Here is a 27,115-nt window from a genome sequence, read left to right on the forward strand (position 1 = left end):
TATGATGAAAATTACAGAGAGCGAATTTCGTCTTAGGCCAACTGGTCGTCAATGTAACTGAGCTTAATGGCGATGCTGTTCTTGGTATTGTCACAAGTACATTGATTAAAGGGACACTAAAGCGAAACAATAAATCAGTTTAGACTAATGAAGCTTTGTTTGAGAACCCTGCAGACAGTCATTTTAAAAGAATAGTTAGATTATTAGATGAGAAAATGAATGTTCAAGTATCAGTGTTCGAATTTCGCGCCGAAACCCCATCGCCGGTACATCCGCGTGACGTCAGGGATTCCAAAGTATGTTTTTGCACTTGGGCCGCGTTGGCTGAATAAAGGTTCCCGAAACTTGCCACATTTAATATTCGGTTCCTTTAGAACATAATGTAGTCAATCTGTACCGCTATATATAATTAGTAGGGCCTAGAACATGTCATCAAAATCCATGGCGTCACAGCCCCCAGGTGCGGGAACTCAAGTAGGCGTCGCCACCCGTATTTCGTTCTTGCGCTTTTTTCTGGCTCGCCAAACGTCTTATCGTTGTAAGAGTGGTGTTTTTGGTGTTGTATAACTCTAATTTACTGATGCAGAAGAAATCATTTTTGACTTTAGTGTCCCTTTAACCTCTTTCCAGCAAATCTTTTTTTAGCTGAGTATCACCGTTATACGGTTGCCGTTCGGCGCAAAAGGCGCCTATATTGAGTCAATGATCCTTGAAAATTGCTAGTAGTGTACCGAGAGATCATTGAATGGTCATATTTTCCCCATGACATGAATGGCCTCGTATAAATTCTCGCTAAAGGCGAAAAAAGTGGCAACCGCAAAGACGCTGCCATGTTGCGACCTCCCATTTTGTAACGCCAAAAATAATCAACATATGACGCAAAAACAACCATTTACATGTAGCACATAAGCGTGAACAATGTGTAAAGTTCGGTTCGCACATTTTGGAGACATACAGGATCACCATTCATAAAAGTTTGACGCAGGATTTCCGGCGCGTAAGAGGATGCGTTTGCATGTGCCTGAAATAAATGGCGCCACTATGCAGAGCTAGGCTTGTTATCACTTTGGTTGAGCGTCTCGTCTGAATCGTTATTCTTCGTCTGCACCTGTGAGCCTGTACAGAATAATATCGCGGTGCCATTCCGGTTGCAGATATGAATGCATGGGAGCTATGGGGAGCTGTTCCTCTAAACTTGTTCTCCAACGCACGTGCCCACAAGCAATTTCTCTGGCACGTGCGGCTAATATGAGCAAATAACGAACAAACTCAACCAGTGCGATTAGACTTGACTGACGAGTGTGCACGTATTTGTAAGATTTGAGATTGCCTTTGTTTTGAGGGCAGGGGGGTACAAGTTTGTCTAATAATATTCGAGGTTTTTAACTCGTGTTTTTAGCAATGTTGCTAGGCTCTTCACCAATACGGTGCGTGAAATCTGGTTGAGGCGCTGGGTATTGCTTCCTGTACCTCTAATAATACTTCTAATGTAAGTTAAGAATCTAGTTCCTGACTAGTCGAATATATACCCACCAATAACAAGCGAAAAACAATCACAAGGACATTAATGAGCTCCGAATCTAACCCTACATTTCGGATTCGTAAGTTATGTACACGTGTCTGACCATGCATTCCAGAACAATCGCTGGTGCTGCGTACATTTGAGAATCCACTACTCGCCATGCCCGTGTAACCAGGTCAAGCACCTTTGGTATATCAAGTGTTTTTACCTGCGCATTTGTTTATTTCCCTGTGGTAGATAGCACACTTCTCATCATTGAGCTATGTTAATAGATGAGGCGGCCATTACATTTTCAATTTTATTTTCCCATCTGACAATACATATGGAGGGGTTGCAGAAAAAAAGCTACTCCAGGGCAGCTTGACGAGTCTACAGCAGGGAGGCTTAAAAAAAACAGATCAATTTTTTTAAATTTAATAACAAACATAATTACCCCTTTACCTTTTTTTGCACAATTACTTTCGGGCACAAATTTAAATTAACGAGTTATAGCCGGTAAGCTGGCAAGGCGTATCCACTTGGAACGAATTTTCAGAACTACATCAGCTTCGAGATAATCATTTTCAATGGGTCCAGCAGGCCCGCGGAATTGCCAAAAATATTGGCCTGACGGTCCCGACGTGGGAACCGCCTGCGGCACGCTAACGCGCGCCTCGTAGGCCCTCGATAATGTTTTTCAACCAACCGACCGCAAAATGAATTGAGGTTCCATTTACGTCTGTGCTTCAATGCATAAGACAGCACTAGAGCTGAAATGCGAGCTGGTTGGTTGTTCATGATCGTCAACTATCTGCACGTAAAAAACACCGTGCGAACGCGAGCGTTGCCTTTGTTGAGCGGCCTTAATGTTCGTCTTTTGCTTTTTTCCCCACTGGTTCTTTGCTAATAAAAGCAAGTGGAACAGGGAAATCCTGCCGCAAGTTTGACGGTGCATATCTCGAAGCCGGGGCCATCCTAAGAATTCGTTAGAAGCCGATATGCCTTGCAAGCTCACTAGCTGCAATTCGTGGATTGAAATATGTGTCGTAAGGTAATTAATTAAAACGTTAAGTATTTTAATTATGTTAGTTATCCAACAAATCATTTTGACTACTCGTAGAAGTAATGGCAGCCTCATCAAGTTATTTAGCTCGAGGGTTAGAATTGTGCAGTCTGCTACATGCGATATTGAAGAATTTGGACCAGCTTAAAAAGAACACCCTATAGAACTGGCGGTAGCTATCAGATGATTTCGGATAGAGGTACGCGGCTTTGTTGCCCAGCAATAACCTGAAATAGTTGCTTTCCAATGAAGAAGAGTCCTTCGCAAGAAAACTGAAGCGATGTAGGTGTGGCAATATTATGAATCCGTTGTTTAAAAAGTCGCCAGAATGCGCACTCAAGAAAACTGTGGGAAGAGCAAAGCGTCATTGCTTAGAGGCTAAGCAATGACGCTTTATTCCCAACAAAGGAATAATTTTTATTGCGAATAGCATTCTTAGGATACTTCACAGATCGTCCGCTGTCTTTCTTTATCTCTCCGTGTCTCGAATTACTTTTTCCGCCAAATTGGGTAAATGGGTATAATAGTTCATCGTATAATAGGTAGAGCATAAAGCTGCTATACTGAGGTAACCGGTTTTTAAGCAAACCGTCGGAACAACTTGAGCCACCGTATATGCAGAAAATCTTGTCTTAATATATACTAGCAAACGCGTCAGGTGCGGACTTCTAGGCGGTGCCTCCAGATGAAGCAGCATCTCCAGTGGGAAACGCGAAAGGAAGAGAGAACCCGATTGCATATGAATATAACATATATGACGCGTTTCTCCGTTGGCGGTGCGGTGTGTCTCTGCACTGCTTGAAGGCTAATGCCATTAACGTCGACATTCATTGCAAGACAGGCTCTGCCAGAATATTTTGTTACCTTTAACCAATCGCTTGAATGTTTCGCATTCATCTCTTCTAATCCACAACATCAGTAACCACTCTTTCCTCTTGTCCTTGCTTTTTCAATTGTTTTATACAATATTAGCATCTCATATTACTTCCAATAGGTTAGGAAACCAGAAGATGAGATAAGACAGTGATGTCGATTTAAAAGCATTCAGAATTGCCCTCTGCGAATGGTATATGAGACCATGTTAATTTCTCACGTAAATTTTCGCAGTAAATCTCCATAGTGATTTTCCTTGCCAATACCTAAGCCTACGTCATACGTAGGGTATATCTTCAGAAATGCCTGTTATAGCTATGGTATCACGCTTCACGAAAGCTTCCTTTAATCGTCAGTTAAGGGATGTTCATACTCGCGCTTTACCCACCGTATGCACTTCCCTGGCAATGGAGTCAAGCACCGCTAGAGACGATCCCTTGCCTCCTGACAAGTCTGGAACTTTGCTGCACGGTTCACTGATATCTGAGACAAGGCGATGCTCATCAGGCATCTTCGGCTCTGCACAACACAGGAAAAGCGAGAGAAAGCCGCATGTGCTTATATGTTTTCTGCGTTCTCCATGTTAGTAAAATCGGAAATCACAAATTCGAACACCATTTCGGTGGTTCAACTTTGCATGCCACAGAAATTGCTTAAAACTTATTTCGATTTGGGAAGTCGCATGAGATTTTTGGCAAAGACCTTAAAACTGCAAAGTTGATGTTAAACACGATTCTTTCGGCACAACCACCTCACGCTTTTTGTTCAGGGAGCTTACCTTCGATAATCTTGTGCTTCAGATATGGTGGGATGCTGCAACTTCCTTGCTGTGCCCTGCAGTAAAAACAGTAAACTAACGTTATTTTGTAGTGCTTGCGGTGGGATGTCATGGCATCAAGCTTGATGCCACGTAAATGCCACGTCAGTTATAAAACTACATTTCCCAAACTAATGCGGATAAGGGCAGCAAAAGCGTTAAAAATGATTAGAATTAAAATACATTACAAGACATTATTTCATGGAAGCTTAAAAAAAGAGAACTTCCCCGATTCCTTCGCCCCCGAACTTAGCTACTTCGGCAGCAGTATTCTTCCATAGTAAAGCTTACCAAACTGTGTTATGATGATGATGATGATGATGATGATGATGATGATCATAATGATCGAACTTTACAAAGCGCACTCATTAAGAGAGATAGGCGCAAAATTGAACCACAGGAGATATGGTAAAGCTTGTTTCAATGCGAATACTATACTTTGTTGACTTCCGCTGTTTTAACTCTATATCTATCTATCTATCTATCTATCTATCTATCTATCTATCTATCTATCTATCTATCTATCTATCTATCTATCTATCTATCTATCTATCTATCTATCTATCTATCTAATTTATTTCTTCTGAAAGGCCCGAAAGGCATTAGATAAGCGGGAACATAAACACATGTGAACTTCAATTATTTGATCAAAAATGCAAAACATGCCCCAGAGACCCACCGTGGTACCTCAGTGGCTATGGTGTTGGGCTGCTGAGCACGAGGTCGCGGGATCGAATCCCGCCCACGGCGGCCGCATTTCGATAGGGGCGAAATGCAAAAACACTAGTGTACTTAGATTTAGGTGCCCGTTACAGAACCCCGGGTGGTCGAAATTTCCGGAGTCCTCCACCATGGCGTGCCTCATAATCAGAAAGTGGTTTTGGCACGTAAAACCTCATTTAAAACATGCACTACAAATTCAGTCAGTGAAGTAAAATATGCAATTGATAATACAATGAAAATATAAAAGGTAAACAGTAGAAAAAATCAGAGCAGGTAAATTATTATGATGTGGTAGTGTAGGGAGCAGTGGTCGCCTGTGGCCGCGTAGTGGAATCTTAGTTTTTTGTCAAATTTCTTATGTTCAATGAATGCCACTATATTTTCTGGGAGGCAACCTTCCAACACTATTGAATTAGGCAAAAATCATGAGCCATTCCACTCTGTGAAGGTGGCTGACCAGCGAAGCTGTTTAGGACATCACACGGAGGTGACACATAATTTTGAACAAAGCTACGAACGCATTTATTGTCGTGATTGGTGGTCATTATTTCACTCGCAACTGCAATCACATTCATTGATAATGCCAAATCGATGCATGTACGCCACTGGGTGGTCGGTTCGGCCGGGTCGGTGTGGCACCGCAAGGGATATGTCTGCAACACGGAACGCCTCAACCGCTCCCTTTTCGCTACTGACACATCCACATTGAAATCACCGACAACGAAAACACGAGTAGTGTCATCGCAGCTGATTCACGCAAAGTGAGTCGCCATGAACCTTACGGGACTATGAATCATTCCATTTCTTGCTTGCTTACGGGAGTATACTTGCTTACGGGTATGAGCCATTGCTCACGGCGGTACGATTCCTTGCTCACTGGGGTATAAGCCATTTATGATGACAGTTTTCGACATGCTGTCCTGTGTGTTGTAGCGTGATTAGATAGAGTTTACGCACTGTTTGCTTCACTTTGCTGAGTGCTCGTAGCCTCTTCCTTACGGGGCTAGGAGCCATGGCGTTTTTTTTTTTTTGCTTACTTAGGGGAGCATGAATGCTCACGGGGGTATGAGCCATTGAAAATTGTTCACGGAGAACAAAAATGCGCGGAACCCTAGCCATATACAGCTTTGCTGTAAAAAATTGAGTTCATAAATGCCGTGCGGCCGTTGACACGCACTATTGCCTTGGTATGGCTGTGTCGAGAGGATGCTTTATAATGTTATTTTAGTAGCACATGGCGTGCTTTCGGGTGATAGAACAAAGAGTGCGGCTGGCAATGCGAGCTATGACATGCCAGATATCTAACTTTTTACGCAGAACCAGTAACCCAACTTGTCCACCAGCTAATTCCGCTGCGTATGTGCTCCTGGTCGTGATGTCGTCATGGTCGTTTTAGTACAGTCATTCCAGCCTCGCTATCTTACTGCCGTCATGCCGTAATCGTCCCGCCTTTTACCCTGACCAAGTCACTCGAGTTGCATAATAACTTGGGCTGTGGGTATGGGCTCGTATTCATGATGTCATCGTGGTTGTTGCATAGCCGTCATTACAATTTCGTCATCCGACACTGTTCGCAGTTTGACGAAAGAATCATGCAAATCTGTGTTTTTGTTCACCGTGGTTTAGCTTTTTGTTAGCTCGGTATATCTGAGTCAGATAATATTGTTGTGTCAATGCTATTTTTTTTTCATTTGTGCAAAGCAGTCACATTTTTTTATTTCCATCGTTCGTAAGACAACATGTACGTACGTACCTGCGCGACGTGACGGTGTCATAGCATCCGACATGACCTTCAAATTTGAAGTCTCGTTTGATCATTCTATTAATTTAATTTTTCTGCAATACTTAGGTCGCAAGTCAGAAGGCCGTTCCTGTGTTAACGGCCTTTAAGGCTTGTTGACTCGTTTTGAAAGGCCCACTCCCCTCTGGGACCTTCAGGTAGACTATGCAACTGCAACTGATGTCATGTTCCAAATGCACACAGCACCACTTACGAGTTCTCAGCAATTTCATTTTCTTACTTTTGCATTTTCGATACAACTATGCCTATACACTTTAAGAAATGTACAACCTTTGAGCTGTCTATTTCCCACAGAACAATAATCATCATCAGTCTTGCTGCGTTTCCTTTCTTGAAAATTCTGTGCTCAACACTTTCCTAAATGCTCTGTCATGCTGATAACACGCATGTCGTTCCTGACTTGGAAGTACAGAGCTCGCAGCGTTATCGAAAGGAAATGCGGGCAAGGCATATTACGACTATTGTTGTGCGTCAGTGTCGTTGTTTTCTACGTTCTTTTACGCCAACGTTATCTTCTGCGCATCCTGTATTATGGGCATATGCCATGCTTGAGGTTTACATTGTTTACTCTCAATACACCTTCTTCTGTGCCAACGACGCTGTTTTCATTAGCATAGCAGCATATAATTGCACGCAAGAACGCCTGCCATGTTGTACAAAAATTCTGAGCTATGCACATTACTGCATCCTTGTCTATTACAGAATTGCTCATTCTGACTTCCGAAATACATACACACCTGCCACTGCTCTAAAGCTAGTGTGAAGCGCAAAGTTTTCACAAATTTTCCTGAACTGCTGTGGAACTTCACTCATTATGGAGGAGCCACATGATAGACAGATGCGCCGAGCCGCCCCACTAGAAATGTTCCGTCTTTCGAGAAAAGGCTGCTCAAGTGCGCAGTATGGGCGAAACCTTTGATCGCATTTCTGACTGGCTTCCGCTTCTGGTCACATGTGCACTCTTAATTTTTAAGTTTATTTCGACTGTGCAGCGTAGTGCGCCTTTCATTTTTGTTCTCTGTTTAGAATGAAATGTGCTCTATGCATTACTCAAGTTCTGTTTACGAAATAAAGAAAAAAATGAGTGATGGCTCATTAACAGCTCATCTCCTTGGAGGCGAATTGTGGCGAATTTATATATATATATATATATATATATATATATATATATATATATATATATATATATATATATATATATATATATATATATATATATAGTGTCTGAGGCTCTAGAAATGGGGAAGCTGGTATGACGAGGTGGCCTACTGACGACAAAAATAATTCTGTGTTGCCGATGCCGACAATGGTGTTGTCGTCAGCGTAAAAGGATAGCACGTCGGACGGACAGACTGGATGAACGCAAGGAACAGACTGACGGGACAAGCCGACCTGGCAAACCCAGTTCCAGGCACTTAATTGCTGTCCCAGTACTATGAATGCAATGATTAAACGCACGCCACAATAAACAGGGTCACTTAATTACACAGTTTGACGTTATAGTTCTGCGGAAACGCGCAGGGTGGAGAGAACTATAATTAAAGGCAAATGAGACATCCACGTAATCGTAGCAATTGCTGCAAAGGAAACCCATACGGGTTCCTATAAAGAAGAAGCCTTGCAGTTGAAGAAAATTCGTCCTGGTCAAGGGCTTGAACACGGGACCTCCGTGCCTTTCCGGGACAGCCGCTCTGCCATCTGAGATAACCAGGCGGTTAGCAAATAGCAGGGCGAAGTCGAATTTGTCAACAACTCGAAGCAAAGGCAAGAGTTGGACGTAATAGTTCTGCGAAAACCCGCAAGGTGAAGTAAAGTATTTATAGTTAAGGGAAAATCAGACATCCACCCAATCGTAGCAATTGCTACAAACGAAGCCTCTATGGTTTCCTCGAAAGAAAAAGCCTCGCAGTTGAACAAAAATTTGTCCTGGTCCAACACTCGAACCCGGGACCACCGCCTTTCCGGGGCAGCCGCTCTACCATCTGTGCTAACCAGGCATTTAGCAGATGGCAGCCGCCTGGTTGGCTTTGAGGTTTTTCTTCAATTTTAAGCTTTTCTTCAACTGTGAGGCTTTTCTTTCGAAGAACCCGTATGGGATTCCTTTGTAGCAATGGCTACGATTGCTTGTATGTATCATTTTTCCTTGATTATAATCAATTACACAATATACCTAATGCCAATAATTTCCACAAGTAGTCATACGTAAAGTATCTCAGCAGTCAAATTCCACCACGTTGTCAACAAGCGCCTAATAAGCCGCCACGCTTTGGCGTTATAGAGATACGCGGATAAATCAAAATAAAGGAACCTTGCACACTTCGTGTAGCTATACAAAGCAAGTTATTCCCTCGATCCATTGAGTCATGTCGTACTAGAAAGTAGAAATTTACCAAAATTGTGTGAATTTTCTTACCTCTTGACAGAAACAATAAAGCCAGATCCGCCATTTTGTCCAGACTTGAGCTCCACGGCAGTGACATGGGCTTTCGAACAACTATGTTCGGTTTGGAAGACTAATGGGGGAGTCACAAATTTTACGTCCGCCAATAGAGGAAACGTACCTGCAAGAAATATACCTTTACAATGAAAAGCGCGTGAATCATTCAAAATGCAAAACGGAGTGGCGAGATGGTACATAAGAAATTCTGGTTTCTTAGATGCAATTTAAGACAACAGGCTTCTAAACAAGGAAGTTGCATTAGCATTCAAGAGCTCCTAATTATGGCCAAGTATATGCAATGTGGAATAAGAGCCTTCATATTGGACGAAGCTTTGCACAGAGTATTATTAGTGTTCCGAAGGGTGCCAGTCAAATGGCACGAGTGTTTCCCCGAGCTACTCTATGACAATAGACTAAGGACGACACAGCGTTATGTCTTAGCAACAGTACAATCCTTTTGTACAAATACTTTCTTTTTCGGTCGGGAAGAGAAAAGCCTTTCGTGGTGCAAGTATTCCTATCATGCCATTCCGTCACCACAGGTAAAAAAGATGTAAGGCGGTGCCAAACTTTAAGCCCACAGCCGCATTTGGTTCTATCCAAAAAATTTTTTGTACTAATGTTATTTACCCTTAGCTATCTTTATACGTGCTTTGTCATTATACATGCTTGGCTACAACCGGACTCTTTCTTGTCATTAAGAACCATTAGCATAAGGTTATCAACCAATTCAACGCACTATTTCCGGCGTGTATCATAGCTTTTACTGGATAGCGTTTGCCACAATGTAGACTTCGCTTTTTCTTAATATATAGATTTCGTTTTGAACAACAATGATGGCTAATCCTACGCGAGTGCTGCTTCTTTTCTGCGTGCGTTCCCATAGTAATATGGGATTCATTTTTTATGGTTTACCACATTCTTGAAGGGTCGTGCCTAACGGTTTTATAGGGTCATTGTTACTGGAACCTAGTCGCCACAGCGCCCATTGTCACGGCGTAATGTATAGAACGTCGAAAACAATTTGGGTGACTCACCACTTCGCAGGCGTAGGCGGCCACGCTGAGCATATACATCAGTGTTTATAGCAGCGTAATCAATGGGTAGCATCGTACTAGCCGGGGCATATATTGATCCATAGTAAACACTGAAAGAAAAATGCCCGAATATGTTGTATCTTTCCTCAGTGAGACCTGTTACAGAAGCATTTCTGCTACTTTCTGAGTCGTCACTGTATAAGCTGAAGAAACTTTCTTCAAATGATTGTCATGTCTCGACCATAGTGAACAAACGGAGCGGAAGTGCACGCCCGACCTCAAGCACCAGGTAGGAGCGGAGCAAAATCGAGCGATCCCAAGAGTAATGTGGTGCTTAGGAGTGTTCACGATGCATATACCTGTACTTTAAATAAAGCATCGGCGAAGCCATTGCGCATCCTACAGCTAGGCTGAAATGCGCATGCGGTGAATGGTTTGAAAAGCTTTTCGGGTTACGCACTCATACTAATTTTCTAATTTACGTCACTGTCTTTGCGTGGCTTCCGCTGCCAGCGCAGCAACTTTCCGATGGCCAGGCCATCCCCTTCGATTCGAATTAGGCCTTATTACGTGCGCTTCGTCTCGTTTCTTCTTCTTCTCCCGTGCGCAAGAGGCTGTAAAACAAGGCTGAGGGCCTCGCGCGGGGCTGTGTGGAAAAATGATGTTTAGTTATTTATTTATTCACTTATTTACAAACGTACTGCAATCTACTGAAAGGCCAAGTAGGTGACTACATAAAAGCTTTATCGCAGTAATTTTTTGGTAAAGAGCACAAAGGTAGCTTACACGAATCAAATTATAGCACGATTTAGATGATAACGCTTGAAAGAATGTCGGTAGCACGACCGAATACGGAATGTGAATGAAGCCTTTTAAGACTTACTGCATGCAACCAAATGCCACCTACCACTGTACACTGTACTGCGCATGCATATATATATATATATATATATATATATATATATATATATATATATATATATATATATATATATATATATATATATATATATATATATATATATATCCGTGCCGTGATCGCGAGTGAGCCCCGTGCTACGGACAGCCCTTGCAGTGCCTTGATTTAGCTAGTGTCCCACAACGTTGCAAACGACAATAAACATCATCGCATTTGGTGGAGGTTGCCGAGATCCATCTGCGCCGGCGTCCCTCGTCAACGCGACCCAGCCATTTTCAGTGGGACCGCCGAACACGATGTGGAAGGCTGGCTGTCATCGTACGAACGTTTAAGTGCCCATAACAAATGGGATGACCAGTCTAAGCTGACCCACATGCCGTTCTACCTAGCCGACGTAGCCAAACTTTGGTTCTTCAACCACGAATCAGACTTTACAAGCTGGTCCGCGTTTAAGACTCTGTATGCTGAAGTGTTTGATTGCCCAGCTGTGCATAAGCTACGCGCTGAACAGCGTCTACGCCAGTGCGCACAGCAGCCTGGAGAAACATTCCCCAGCTACATCGAGGATGTTCTCGATTTGTGCAAGCGGGTAAATCCCAGCATGTCAGAGGATGACAAGATCAAACACATCCTCAAGGGCATCGAGGACAGCACATTCCAGATGTCGCTGGCCAAAAGCCGAACTAGCGTATCCGTCCTCATTAACCTCTGCCAGAGCTTTGACATGTTGCGCCGCCAACGTTCCATCGCCCGCCAGAACATTCAGCACGCCGATTCCCGTCTGGAGCATTGCGGTTTCTACCGAAATAACCAACTCGACCCTCTCGCAGCAAATCAAAGATTTTATTCGTGTAGAGGTGGCCAGGCAGCTCTCGCTGCTGCCTCACAGTGGCAATAAACCTCATCTCAATATATATATATATATATATATATATATATATATATATATATATATATATATATATATATATATATATATATATATATATATATATATATATATATATATTGTAGCGAAGAGAGACGCTAGTGGGTTCAAGTTTTCTATGTGCTTGGGCCACTACGTATGAGCTCCTGATCGGGATGCTATCGTGGTTGTTTCGTTGTCGTCCTTCCAACATCGTGATCTTAGTATCACCATACCATCGTCGTCACGCCTTCCGCCCTGACCTACTCGCCCAGGTTGTCTGATAGCATGGGTCAGTAGGTATGGAAGTCTCTGCATCGCAGTCATTAAACCTTCGTGATTAGACGCTCGTCATGCGTCAATCGTGACGCCTTCTTCTCCTATCAGTAGTCTAACTAATCTAATAGCTTGCGTGCCCAGGTATGCGTTCGGGGTTGTGATGCCATCGTGGTCGTTGCCTCAGCGCCATTTCAGCTTTGTCATCCGACTGTCGCCATGCGGTCGTCATGGCGCCATCGTCGTCACACATTCATTGTCTTGTGTCCCTCATCACGTAATCGCTTTATCATTGTTATCACTTAAGTAACGTGTTTCCACTGTCGACCTACCATCGTAGTCCGTTGTTCCTTCGAAGTCAATCTTTCTTCGTCTTTGTATTTGATTATATTGTCGTCATTCAGTTGTGATTACGCCGCCCTTGTGGTGCCATCATCATCAGTCACTATCATACATCTAGTGTCAGACTGTCGTCATGCTCACTCCAGCTAAGCTACCGATTCTCGTCATGCCATCGTCGTTATATCATCGCCGTCATACAGGTTTCGTGATACAGTCATTTCACACGATTGTCCTCATACACTCGCCGTCATACCATTGTCCTCATTCCGTTGTCGTTCCATCGTCATCGTTCCAATTGTTTGTTAATTTATCGTAATCATGCTGTGTCACTCAATTCTGATTGTGTCGCCGTTTTCCAGCCGTCGTCGTGGGTGCGTCGTCATCGCACAGGCGTTATCATGCATTCGTTGTCATACCGTCATCGTCATGTTGTCTTGGTCGTGCCATCGTAGTCATTACTGCTTCTTGATCCAGTTATCGTCATACCTTCATTACGCCATCTTCATCTTAGCGTCGTCAATCCATTGTCCTTGTGTCCTCGCTTTTCTGTTGTCGTCGTTATACGATCGCTATAATTTAAAATTTAATATCTCATTGTCGTCATGTCGTTGTCGTTATAGGTCTTTGTCGTTTCATCGATAATTCCCTTTTCGTCATTCCATCGTCACTGCCTCGGCGTCATACAGCCATCGCCGTGCCTGCATGCTCATGGGCGATGTTGGTGAGTTTCTTATCCAAGTTGGATGATCCAGAATATGTGTCATGTAGCCGAAACAGCTAAAGTTTAAGAATTAGCACTATACGCGGTAAATAAACGTTTCTCGAGTAACGTTCTTTGTACACTACCCAGCTCAATTGCTATTCGCATTACTGTTAACAGGAATCGTCGGATAAGTTCTACTGTATTTTTTTCTTTTTTTTGCGAGCTGCGGTGTACGCATCTATCCTAGGCGCTAGGGAGGCGCCTGTATTTTTGCAAATAAATGGAATTATTCTCTATGCAATTTCACACCTCTTAACTTTCCGAAGCTGTACGGGAAAGTACAACAAACTACCACATTTTAGTGGTTCTTGTGCGTGCTCTATTTATCAGTTGTTTGAACACCACTGCATTTCTCTCCCGAGAAAATAAAACAGGTAAATGCAACAGCTGTCATATCTGCTAGCTTTCTATCCAGTTGTTTTTACGTACATGTGCTGCGTCTTTCCTACAAAATGACTTTCATTGGTGTCATTGAAAACATTGGCTCACCCATTTTTTCCTCCGTAGTTGCTTGTGCGAACCAAGTGGTACATGTCTCCATTCTGAAACAAAGATATGATCACGTAACAGATGGTACGTGACCGCGACTAATGTGTTCATATACACCGCTGCTCAGAATGATTAGAAAAATGGTCGTTTATCATACGAGAGTCCGTGAATAGCTTTCAGAGTGCAGAAATCTGCCTGAAAGTGAGATATGATCTGTTTACTTTCTAGACCCTATTCCTCTCTCTCAATCTCCAGGCTTGTACAAGCAGTCAAAGGGTCTCGCTTAGCAGGACAAGAGCACCTCCAGGCCTTGCGCACAGGGTCAAGACGATTTATAAAGCTTTCTTTCCTAAGCTGTTATTCATCCAAAATAGTTCGGGCTTGTGATGGTTTATGCAGTTTTGTAAGCAGTAGTGCACGTTTATAATTTCTACAGCGGGACCATGGATGCGATGGCTCTGCTTAAACCTAGAGATAGCGGCGTTTTCTTTTTTCTTTTCGTAGGAGACCGCGAACTGTCTTTGCCGTCCTAGCGTCCAGTGATCCAGTGCATATTTGAGGAGCAAGTTCGTTAATTTTAGAGCTGCCAGAATAGCGAATGCATTCATTTTGTGAGAGCCTTGACAGAGAGAAGAGAAGTGAGACGTCTCCGAAATCTGCGTGGACTCGTTGACTGTCCGTTCCCCGTAAATAATTTGCTTTTGGGTGTTCTTTGACACCTATAACATGCCGAGGAGATATTTGTCGCCTCATTGGTGTCTTATGAGGTCCACTGTCGTAGAGGCAGCACATTTATAGGAACATGTAATAACACTTAAGTTTGTCTTGGTTGGTTGTACCTGTACATCCATCACCAGGCTGCACTGATGCTAGAAGATATATGATACGACGTTGGACTCCATCCTCCTTGTTATTTAAATTCTACATATCCTTGTTGCCACAAAGAATAAATGGTGTACTGAAGATTATTGATTGGTCATCCCAGTCATTTCTTGCGAAAATATTACACATGCGCTACATTGCGGAATCTCCACTTAAGCACAGCTTTACAGACGTGGAAGAAAACAAATAGGCAAACACTTCTCCTTGAGGAAATGTACACGCATTTTCTATCGTCTATTAAGAGTAACACACAATGCAGAGTTCCTCAAGGACAAACTCCATCGATAAATATTTGTTTAACATCTTTGGTTTCAAGCTATTTAACACCATACCTGACAGCTATTTCAAAGTTGAAACATTTATATGCGCTCTATCTGAACCACAGTGCCAGATAAGTATACCATACTAGCCTATGAAAAGGCTTGCGTTCATGAATGCATCAAATTATAAGACACTAAATGGTCATCACCTCAAGGAAACCAATGTGGTGGTCCTCCTCACAATCGTCAGCATGTATGCTACCTGCAACGAAACATTGCTTTCTGGTAAGTTTTGATATCGCCATCGACTTGCTCTCAGGTCTGACAGAATGGATGCTATGAATTAGTGTGCAACAGTCGTCGTAATCTGAGAAAACTTTCTGAAGTATACGTATTATTCACGGGCGTTGCTTCTACGTCAGTAATAAAAAAACATGCACTTAAGTATTACCGAGTGGGTATCGTGAGTAACATCCGCAGTGTACGCGACAGCTGTGTAATTTTTTCTCTCTTTGACGCCTAACTGTTTGCATTCATTTTTGTAGGTTAAGTATGTTCGTACTTGCCCAGCCCGAGCATGTTTGTAGGCTTTCTTGATATCTATATTACTAGTTAGTTTTGTATTCGCACTAACGAGTGTACTTCACGCCATTGCTTTTACTAACAAAATAAACGCTAACGAAGGCCTATAAAGTTTAATGTTCACCAAGCTACAAGTTAAAATAGCCTTACTAATAACGTAAAGCTTGCTCCGGCTCCCGGCTCAACGCCGAAGAATAAAAAAGGATGCATGATGCTATGTAGTTACCTCATTCCTCTGTAATCCTTCTATAACCCACAAATCATATTGTTAGTTATCATATAATATATGATGTCTTGCTGGAATAAATATTCATGAACCTAAGTAGTTATATCGTGCGAATAATAGTTAAAAATTGTTTTTCACACATTTGCAGCTCGAATTCCTGTACGCTGAGAGAATTTTTAGGGACATTACACAAATTTTTTAGGGCCCCGGCTAGTATCTGAGTGAACATCTACTGTTTACCGAGGTCTTAAATAGATTATACTTTACCAGCAAACAAAAGTGCCAATATTCTTGATCTTCGTTATTTTAACCTCTTTTAATGAGTTTTCCCTGTGCCCACTCATTGCAAAACATTTATTTCTCATCATACCATCGATTTCTTAAACAGCTTTTGTTGCACATACAGGCTCCTTTACTCAAAGGCGCATCCAGTCATATGGACGTTCTTAGACTGGCCTGATTTTGCAAAATGAACTCATGAAGCTTATTGTGCTACCTATTTGTTCACGGTAAGAAAAATTGCAAGCAGCACGGGGAAACCGCGAAAGAGCTTGTCTTGTCTGTTTCTCTTCCCCCTGTCTGCGTTTATGTAGCGCTGCTTGGAACTCGGATAACTACGAATGCATACTAACTCGCCGAACTTTCGATACTTTGGAACCTAATTTTCCTTTAGAAAAATTTATGCTTTTTGCATATTGGTGACTCCCTTGCGCCCTTGATTAAATGTGTGCGTAAATATTGCTCTGTTGCAGCAAACCTTCGTAATCATTCACCACCACTAAATTGCTTAGACGATGCACGTATGGTGTACGGAGAAAGCGGCTAAACTAAGTTCTTGTAAAAAAATTATGCAAACGGGGCCTCCTTAGCATAGGTATTGAAACAGAAAATTCATTTTTTATGCTAAGGCTCCACCTATAGCTTGAATTATTGAAAGTTGCCTATGTTGAAACTATCTACCTGTTTCAATCGCTATGACTTTTAGAGGAGATCAGTTCTTTGAAGGTGATGCCTTGGCATCGTAGTATTGTGTAACGGAATATACTTTCCTGGGTAATTCAGCCAACGGTTCTGAGTATAAGGAAAACTACAGTTTTGATTGAAGCACTCGTTTTATTTGCAGCTGCCAATGTCCCTAGATTTCTCGGAGCCTCTCACAAGGTGCTCGCCTCTAGCAAACTTAAGGTCCTGTTGTCAGGACCTATAGCTGGGCAGCGCTGTAACTCTGTCGCTGTTAGCTAGGGTCGCCATAAACGAAATTTTGCATGAGAATGCTACAATCAGTACTTAAACTGGGGGGTCACTTTATTAAGCCTAGCAGCGCATTTCACATTGCGCTTAGAATTCATAGCAGCTTTACCTTTGCCTTCGCCATTAGAAAAACGCTGCAGACCAAGTCTTTTGTGCGCACTGTCACAGTATCTGTAAATACGAGGCATGTCCCAGCCGTACTATTACTGCAACGACCCTACGTAAAAGAAGCTGGACAGCGATTCAACCACCAGGTGAAGTAGACGACCAAGACAATGGTATTCATCTTTCGCATCAGTACCGGTGATGGTACGAAAGAACGTTCGGAAAAAGCTATCATTACGACAGCTGGACAAAGCCGCAGACTCCCGCACGGGCGTTCACAGCACTGACATAAACACAATCAGCCTATAACTTTTTCAGAAATTATAGAAAGCTACGGAAATAACAAGTTGTGTAAACAAAGTTGTGTAAAAAAATACAAGCTGATACAATCTTTCAGAGATACATAAAATGCACTCATATATTCCTACGCAGACAAATGCAATCTTGTACACAGAACGCAAAAGAAAAAAAGCACAAAATGTACATTATTAAAGAAATATATTTCTGCTTGATGCAGAGCAAGAATGATAACAAAGCATACGGTTGTTGCTCTTGTCCAAAAGAAAGCACAAGACCCAAAATAAATTTTTGATCTTAGGACGATGATGAACGACAATGTTTTCTTTAGCAAGTTTATTTATTATTGGTTATTTATTCCCCGTGATATGTTACGTATTGTTAATTAAGTAACTCCCTGTATAAGGGCCTTTAGGGTACTTGAATAAAAAAAAAAAGTTGCGGTTTTGATTGAGGCGAAGCCACTGAACACCGCACTCTACAGCGCTAACTCACGCTTGAGGATGGTAGGGGAAGCGCCGGATTGCTTCATTTCTTTTTTTTTATTTTCCAAGCTGTCTTCAGGTTCGGTCAGAATTTTTAGATTGCACATACCTACCTACGGGAACTACCCACATTCTGACACTTCACATACCAGCGATAACGCTCCACATTTTATACGGCACTATTTGTGCGATTGGCTCACGGAAGAAGCCAGAAATCCAGATATCATTTACGGAAAAGGTTGGATAAATTGCTACAAAAAGTGTTATCCTTACGATCACTTGGAGAAGGAGAGCGTTAGCTGACGATGCTCGGCGGACTAAGGAAATGACTGAGCTGCAAAAAAGCAATCTCCAACTGTGCATGGAGACCAGTGAAGTTCCCTATTAAAGCCCTAATGCAACTGCTTTGATAGAACAGGTGGTTAAAGGCGACATGACATTTAAACTAAACTGCTGAAATGTAGACCTTAGTTCGCGCTTTCAATAGAGAAAACAAAATGAGCCGAATGAGATACTTCAACAATAATACGAAGCAATGAATAAATAACTAGGAATTTGTAACTACTAATTTCTCTATGTATGCCAAGTCTCACGTTACCTTGAGCACGTAATTCTCAGGAACGCATACCCACCTTCGTTCCTGATTTTGTATCCCCACAGACACAACTCTCTCCGCTTGCCGTTCAATATGATCTCACCAGACATCATGCCAGCTTGATCGTACGAGTCCATTTCACTCGTTAGCCTATGGCAAGATGAAGAGAAAGCAAGACGTCATTATTATCAGCAGCAGCAGCAAAAGCAGCCTATCGTTATGTCCACTGCAGGAGGAAGGCAACTCCTAGCGATCTCCAATTCTCCAATTACCAGTGAATTGCACTACCTGATTCCCCCCTGCACCAGAAAATTTCCTAATTGCGTCACCCCACCTCACCAGAATCACCCCGTCCCGCCACCACAAGCAAGACATATGCAGCAGTAAAGCATAGGGATTTCCTCGAAGGGATGAAAGTCTAATGTTCTAGCAGGGTGGTTCAATGGGAACCTCAATGGCACTAGAAAGACAGGACAGAATAGAATGACAGCACTGAGCTAACTTCAAACTGTTTATTTTGAGAAGGTAACATGTCTTTTTACAAAATGTGACTTCATGTGAATAATGGCACGCGTATAGTGGTCAGCAAGTGGAACGCTATACCGGGAACGCGTGGCTGCCGGCCCTTGCAGGCTCCCAGCGCCCACCCGTGGGCGCTGGGAGCCTGCATCTGAGCTATTGTGGCATACGATAAAATTGTAAGCTTTTGAGTGTCATTATAGGATTGCATTTAATTCCCCACTGAGCACACAGATGTCTGCGGTGCCGTAAAATGCGCAGGCTGGCATGCAGTCCGATTATGACGTTTAAATGGCTGAGCACTACAGATGACCGTCAGAAAAATCCACTTCGTAACGAGATATTGACAGTGACGCGGTGATCACGTACATGTCTGCTGGTCCTGTCTGCTCTTTGTTGGAGCTGCGTACCTGTCGGCGTGCCTGTGCGCTGGCAAGGGGCCCTTAGCGTTTACTATGGGCTTCCAGAAAGCAAGCATTGCAAGCGCTCGCACGAAACACTGACAGAAATAAAATGTTCAGAATCATCAATGATAATTTTCAATGTCAAGGAATAGCCTAATGCTTTTAGAAAGTTGTTCGCTTCATTAAAAAAAGATACTGTGCTTAAAGGTCTACGCTTGTTCCGTTGAGGATATTTAGGTGGCATTTCTCGTTTCATTGCGTGATACCGTAGAGAGAACAGCCGCTAACCACCGCATGTATAGCCGTAGTGTACGTAGCCGTACAAAGAAGCCGATTCTGGATGTATGTCTTGTTTCCAGTGGCGCGAGCTCAAGCGTAGAAGGAAACGTGTAACCTCTCGAGAGGCCCCAAAGGTCTCCCGCGGCAGCTGCTCAACTCGGTTGTCCGAGAGCACGCACCCTTTGCATCGGACCCTTGGTTTAAGCACTGAAATTGTGATCATCACCGAGCCCAAATCACCTACCACGAAAACGGGTGAAAGAGCTGCAGCGGCCTAATAGTCGGCCCCAGTGTCGCCAAGAAAAAAAAAAGAATGCCGTGTGCACGTGTGCACGCGATAGAACACGCAGAGGGCGCCCGTTCATAGCCGTCGCATCCACCTGACGCTACCCGGGACCATCGACACCATTGCTGGCTAGCGGCAATAAATTGTGGCCACGGCGGTTTCCACTCCTCAGCCATGTCCACAGAGCCAAGAAAGCTATTCCCTTTAAGGATACTTCAGCGTGGTGCGCTGCTAAGTAGGAGAGACCGATTTTAATGTATAACCATTCTTTGGCGAGTGCCCCAGCAATATCTGCCAGCCGAAAAGTGTAATGTGTTGTATTTGCACAAAAAGGCGTAATTAGCAAAGTTAATTCATCTAATTGTTATAATATTGTTAATATAGATGATTGTTAGCTTCACAAGAAACAAGTAACAACTGAAACGAAAGAAGTTGATAAAAAAGAAAACCGTTTTCATAGGGTCATCTTAAAAGCCTGCTCTCTCGCATTACAGGGGCGTGGGCAGAGAAGCCTGTTGTGGGGCTACTGAGTATAAAAATAAGAACTGATTGCGACATGTGATAATAGTACATTAATAATAAAAAATGATCGGCAGCATAAAAACTGGTTACGTTACCGTCGCCGTGCCAAGGTCATCACAAAAAGCGAAAAATAGAAAATAGACTTAAATATCAGTGCCATCCCACTCTGAAGGTGGATCACTAGAGAAGCTCGGGAGGCGGGCCCCTTAATGGCGAACTGTCCATTACCGTGCGTCAAACGCTTTATGCACATAAATGAATGGCGAGTAACGACTAGACGCTCCTCCACAATTTTGAGCCTCGGAAGGTGGTGAGAGACCGGGGAGGATACGTACGCGTATAAAGTTGAAAAACGCAGCGAAACACCTTTTACCAGCGTATCCCGGCATGTAGAACAGACACGCACATCATCGCACTCCAAGGGCACACACTGCTTCACTCTAGCCAAGGCCACTTGCCTTGGTCGACGTCCCGCAGTGCAGTAATGGTTGTGAGGTCACTCTAAAACCACAAGCGGTCAAACACAACACAGGCCACACAAAATTGATTCCCCCAAAACTTCCCTTGAAACCTGGCCATTGCTCCCGGTGCAGCGTTTCAAGTTTGTGTTATCGGGGCCGCATGGACAATCTGCATTTGTCTTCGCCTCGCGGTCCTGGCGGGCAGCACGCTTACGGGATCGACCACCACGGGAGTGCGGAAGGAAATCAAAGTAGATGTGCAAGCGCTTGGAACGCCGGCGAAACGAAGGGCGACGCGAACGTAGGCATCGCCGATGCGGGTCAAAGCGTAGTGCCTAAGATATTAACGTTATTTTCGCAAGTTGGCAAAGTGCTTAAAGCCTGATTCAGCTCCGCCGCGGTTCGGCCCGGTATTGTGACTATCTTCGCAATTGGTCGACGTATGGGGTGAAATTCTCGATCAACACGGATTGAAAGACTCACGCAATTTTTCCCAGAACCTAGCCAAATACATTTTCGCCGTAAAAGGAAAAAGATAGCTGTGGTGAAACCGGTTGTTGCGGCGCCCGGGCTCAGTTCACACAATCGCCTTAAAGGGACCATGCAACTTCTTGGCAACTCGTCTCGACACCATTCGGTACACGGATCTGATTTCTCTGGCACCGGAAAAGCGATGGGTAGACATTCGTAAGCTAGAAAAAGCAAGTCAGCAAAAGCGAAATAACAGCTGAGCCGAAGAATTATTACGCACTAGTATATAATACCCAGAATTTATGTACCATTCTTTTTTTTTGCACAAATACGGAGAACAAACTCGTGAAAACGGTCTTTTCCTCTCCTTTCAGTGGGAAATTGACTGAATCGTAGATTGTTCGTGTCCAGAATTTCTTTCTAAACTAACCAGAATTATAATTCATTGCTACAGCAAACAATAACCCAGCTCAAGGAGACAAACGTACAAGGTGCGTAAGCCATGCCTACCTCTTAATATCGCGCAGTATCTGAAGCGTCGGGTTTTCAGCACAGCTCTCTGCCAACATAGCTGCTGCGATCTCCGCTGGTTGCTCCGATGTGTGGGACAGGGCAGACCAGCTGAAATAAAAGAACGATTAAAAGGGGCTTCGGCACAGCAAACATGAAGTAGTGGCAAAGTTTATTTGAAGGGTGCTCATGACATACTAATACAATGAAGGGGCCTGCAAATTTATGGTTATTTAACAAGAACACGTTGGTGAAGGTTCAGTGCACTGTCACTTTGTTAAGTTTGATATACCGAAAGCCTGGTTACCCTGTAAGGATAGCAGCCGCAGAAACTGTAGCCGTGCTCACGGCTTAGGAGCCCATAGAAAAATAGATATGAAATTTTTTTTACTGATATTAGACTTGTAAATGAGCACCGCTAAACGTCAAGAAGATCGTGATCTCATAGCCAACTGTCACATAGCAAAAGCGTACGCGGATGAGTCATAGGAGGTTTATTGAAGCGAACAACATATTTGGAAAATAAGTGTGGTTGAGTGTTGTAAGATGACTGAAGTAAATTTGATCACGCTCTGTCGGATGCTTTGTGGGATGACTTTATGTGTCAAAAAAACATTCGCAGCTGGGCGAGTAGGTTGTGGTACACAGTGCTGGATTGCGCGGTCCTCCAGACGAGAATTGACAAAGCAAGAAAAGAAGCCCCTGCTTTTCTATTTTCCCGTGAGAATCGCACATTAAATTATGCGGCTCAGTTCTTCTGCATTCAATGCATTATGACGTATGAACTATTATATCAATATGAATAAGTTATGTGCTTATGAGTCACCTCTTGTAGTATCTATGCGACATGACTTATTGCATATGTATGGTACGTTAGCATGCAGCTTTCGTGGTTGTTACTTTGTTTAGCACCCCTTCTACTATCCATAATGTTTTGTCTGAATCTTCTGTAGAACAACGCGCGTAAAATTTTCTAAATATCCTGCATTCAAAAAAGGAAAATTGTATACCATGCACTTTTATTCGACACATGACTTATACAAGAAAACAAACAAAACTTTAATAAGGTGGCCGATTGCGTACTTCTTTATTGCTATGGTAACTATATAGAAGTACTTTAACAAGGTGGCCGATTGCGTACTTCTTTATTGCTATGGTAACTATATCGTGCCCCTGTAATCCAGCCACTTGGAGGCTTGCACTAGAGGACGGGTTGAGGCTGAGAGTCCTGCCACATGCTGTGACATGTTGTTTGGGTATCCGCGCCAAGCTGGGTGTCGGCATGGTGACCCCAGGGGAAGCCGGCGGTGGCCAGGTTGCTTATGGAGGAGCGAATCGACCGGGGTCGGAAACTATATGGACACTCCAGGCGCATTTTTACTGTCATCGTCACCGTCGCCGCGATGTTCCAATAAAGTACAAGCATGATAATATTATCGCCGCGCTGTATGCCCTATGTGCGAGTCAAATTTCGGAGGGTCACGCGTACACCGCGGCTCAATCTCGCACGCTAGAGAAGAAAGCGGGAAGGAAGCGGAAAGACGGGGGGGGGGGGGGAGGATCTACGATGTGGACAAAGTGCACCCAGTGCCGCGATCTGCGATGTGGACAAAGGGCACCCAGTGCTGGTAGCTTCGTATCTGGGTCGCTATAAAATAAAGCTATTCCGAACTTTTCTATTCGAATTCTGCAATCAGCGCTCCGCGATTGGTCAAAAACTTTTTAAACTACCCCCATTTCAGGTGTCTCTCATGCGACGTCATGAAAACCACGATAGCTCCCTTTAATATGACGTGTACGCACTGATTATGCATGATTGGGCCGAACAAAAGAAAAATAGTTTTTTATGATTCGACACCTTTTCGAAATTAGACCTCGGCTATTGGTCAAAAGTTCTCGGGCTGCACCCACTTCACCTTCCTGTCACGCGACGTCACCAAACCGCGAAAACTTACCGCGTCAAAGTGACGTGTACGCGTCGAAGATGCATTAATATGCCGAACAAAACTGAATTTTTGCCTGAATAGCTGCAGGCTGCCCGTTCCTGAAGAAATAAAAGATGGCTGCCGCCGATCGCTCAGGCACTGGCTACTCGCACCTGCTGGAAAGCATGGGTGTATTTTCGTACAATAAAATTTTTTGCGGGGCCGTGTAACGTTTTCGAGCACTTTCGGCAGTTTGCGACCTCGCTCTGCCAACTCATCTTTGCTGAGGATCCCTTTTAGCAGCATTCTTAATCTTCAATTGCACGCCGCCGCGATTTTCGACCAGCCACCGTAAGCTATAGTAAGGTAAAGCGGATCAATAGCAGACGCCCGCACCACCCTCTTCATCCGGTTATAGATTTTCAGTGCACTGGCTCGGCCCCATCGAATCCCTCTCCACTTGAGCTTCCTCATCGCCTCTCGTCAGCCAATTAGACAAGACAAGCCGCTCAGTGTAGGCAATGTTATTCGTTTTTAATGCAAACAGATGTGACCTCCTATAAATGAGGAGAGCGTTTGATTGATCTCTTCAGACGACTCTGAAAGTAACCGCCCGATCTTTGCGCCGACGGTTACGCAAATTTTATGTCAGGAGATTGGAATAAAAACATATTGGAATAGTTTTACGTTAAGGGCCCCCGCTGTGCTTTCGAGGCTTAGTTCGCATTGGAAGCTACAGGCAGCACGAAGGTCAACTCGCTCGCTGCTGCTACCGCGCTTCCTCGCTCAAGAATTTTGACAGCAAGTTTCCGCAGTCATCGAGTGAGATGTGTTTATGTTTGCTTGTAAGCACGTGACACCACCCTTGTTAATTTAGTTTGCAGCAAAAATTTACAAATTTAAACGGCCGACAAAGCTACTATGCTTACTTCCGATAGTTCTCTACACATTCGCTATCGCAATTGATGCTTCACCTTTCGGGTGAAACTGGGAATTCCGTTATTTTTGAAATAAAGCATACGTTGCTCGCGTAATGTGTTTGTTCAGTACTCACATGAGTCCAATCTTCACGTGAACTTCTGGATCCTCTGGTGTCGCGCTTGTGGAATGAGGTTGCATCCTGAACAGAAAAGAAAACGACTGTAACGATAATCGGCTAAGGCATTCAGCCTACGTATATCGTGTTATAAAAAAGGAGTTAAGAAACATTAGTGATGACAATGTTTAAAGCTTTCCATTTTTCAAACGTTCATAGCAGTTACTCGAAAAACAAAATGTTTTTCAGTTTTCTCAGGTTTGCGCACCACTCGTCCTCGCTGCATACTGTTCTTGCTTTACGTTTTTCCTTGAATCTGTGTTTTTGGTGTAGCTGCCTCCCAGCCAAACACCAGACTCAGTTAATTCCCCGTGAAGGTTTGTTCATTTATTTTGCATTATTTTTGAAGCGGCTTCACTACGCTAGTCAACACCGCGCTTCGCGCGAGCCGGCGTATTTCGGAATTGGCTCCGTAAGCGTGTTCGGAGTCGGCGCAGGTGGCAACTGCCGCGCGGTTTGCGTCATCGTTTGACGTTCGCCACAAGCGCGTGTTTATCGCGGAGGCCGACTATATAACCGCTTGCCAGAGAACAGGCTTGCGCATTCAACGTGGAAGCAGAGGCGAGTGATTACTACCGATACAGAGAGCTGTGTTTATGGCTGTACAGAAATCGCAAGACAATGTGCCCAACAATGATGATTAAAGAAGTTTAATAATGCTGCATAACTTATGGTATATATCATTAATAAGCAATTTGCATAAGTACACAAGGCACACGTATAGCATAACCATAAGCTAACCAAAGCATATCCATAAGTGAAACCGTAAGCATAACCATAGGATAAATCATAAAGCATAACCATAAGCTAAAACATAAGCATAACCATACGCTAAATCACAAAGCATAACCATAAGCTAAACAATAAGCATCACCGAACCATTACGCTTCGAGATATCCAGGCTTAACCTTAGCTAAGCCCGAGCCAATTTTTTGTTTAATACATTGAAGGTCAAATTACATGCACAGGGTTGTTGTTACGCAAAGTGGCTAATGATAATTAATGACACTGTAGAATAAACTCCTAAAATCAATTATAGTCGTTGCGTATACGGGTGAATAAAAAATAGAACAAACTTAAGGGAACACAAAGTAACCAAGTACAATCTCACATTATAACCATTCACCGCTGTAAGAAACTTGAATTCGTACAAGGCACGAAAAAGGAGGTTCCATAGTAACTGCCTCACCATTCTTCTTAATAAAATTGATTTTCTTCTTCTTTATTATAATCGAACCTTAAATAATACGTTCACGAATTCATCTTTATATGCAATAGCGACTAGTCCGAGGGCAAGCGACTAGGCAAGTTTTGAGCACTACAGAGCGAGAAAGTCCACTCCCCTCTGGAGACATTAGCCGAGCAACAGGCTTCCCATGCTATTTAACGTTAGGATATGAGTCATGAGGTAACGTGAACTAGGGTGGTTGCTTGGGCTAGTTGGTAATTCATGATCAAAAATAACGTACAGCGCAAAGGACAGGGACAGCGATAGACGACATACACAGCTCTGTATGTCGTCTATCGCTGTCCCTGTCCTTTGCGCTGTGCGTTATTTTTGATCATGAGGTAACGGTTGCGTGAATTGCAGCGCGGCGGGGTTTAGAGCGCTCAGTTTATTTATTTATTTATTTATTTATTTATTTATTTATTTACTTATTTATTTACTTACTTACTTACTTACTTACTTACCTACTTACTTACTTAAGATACTCTTAAAGCGAAGGCGTCGGGCACACCTCCTATCAGACCGAACAACAATTTAATGTCAAAGCAGTTATGCCGAACCTAACCCTAGCGTTGCTAATGAAGTGTTGAATGTTAGTCCTACAAGACAGATTGCGTACAAACATTGATTCCATGACATCTTTACGAGCACACAGCTTACAGCCGCACATTGTTGATAGGCCGGTGAGTTCGTGTCGCTGGTCACTGACACTAACTTGGAGCACTGAGTAAGTGTCACTCCGCCTCTGCTGGTCTTCAATCAACGTTTTTGATGCTAACT

General features: G+C 43.3%; 1 protein-coding gene across 1 annotated transcript in view; it reads right to left on the bottom strand.

Annotated features, from left to right (window-relative positions):
* LOC142570550 (prodigiosin synthesizing transferase PigC-like) overlaps positions 1-27,115 on the bottom strand; it is a 62,130-nt gene that overhangs the window by 26,886 nt on the left and 8,129 nt on the right. The window contains exons 2-10 of the mRNA XM_075678925.1: positions 25,066-25,131; positions 22,087-22,197; positions 18,672-18,784; positions 15,303-15,355; positions 13,952-14,004; positions 10,256-10,365; positions 9,192-9,339; positions 4,216-4,271; positions 3,826-3,956 (exon numbers count right to left, since the gene is read on the bottom strand). Coding sequence (XP_075535040.1) covers positions 3,826-3,956; positions 4,216-4,271; positions 9,192-9,339; positions 10,256-10,365; positions 13,952-14,004; positions 15,303-15,355; positions 18,672-18,784; positions 22,087-22,197; positions 25,066-25,131 — 841 coding nt within the window. The remainder of the gene's footprint in view (positions 1-3,825; positions 3,957-4,215; positions 4,272-9,191; positions 9,340-10,255; positions 10,366-13,951; positions 14,005-15,302; positions 15,356-18,671; positions 18,785-22,086; positions 22,198-25,065; positions 25,132-27,115) is intronic.

This window comes from Dermacentor variabilis, chromosome 2, assembly GCF_050947875.1.
Source record: "Dermacentor variabilis isolate Ectoservices chromosome 2, ASM5094787v1, whole genome shotgun sequence".
In the NCBI taxonomy this organism is placed as follows: Eukaryota; Metazoa; Arthropoda; class Arachnida; order Ixodida; family Ixodidae; genus Dermacentor; species Dermacentor variabilis.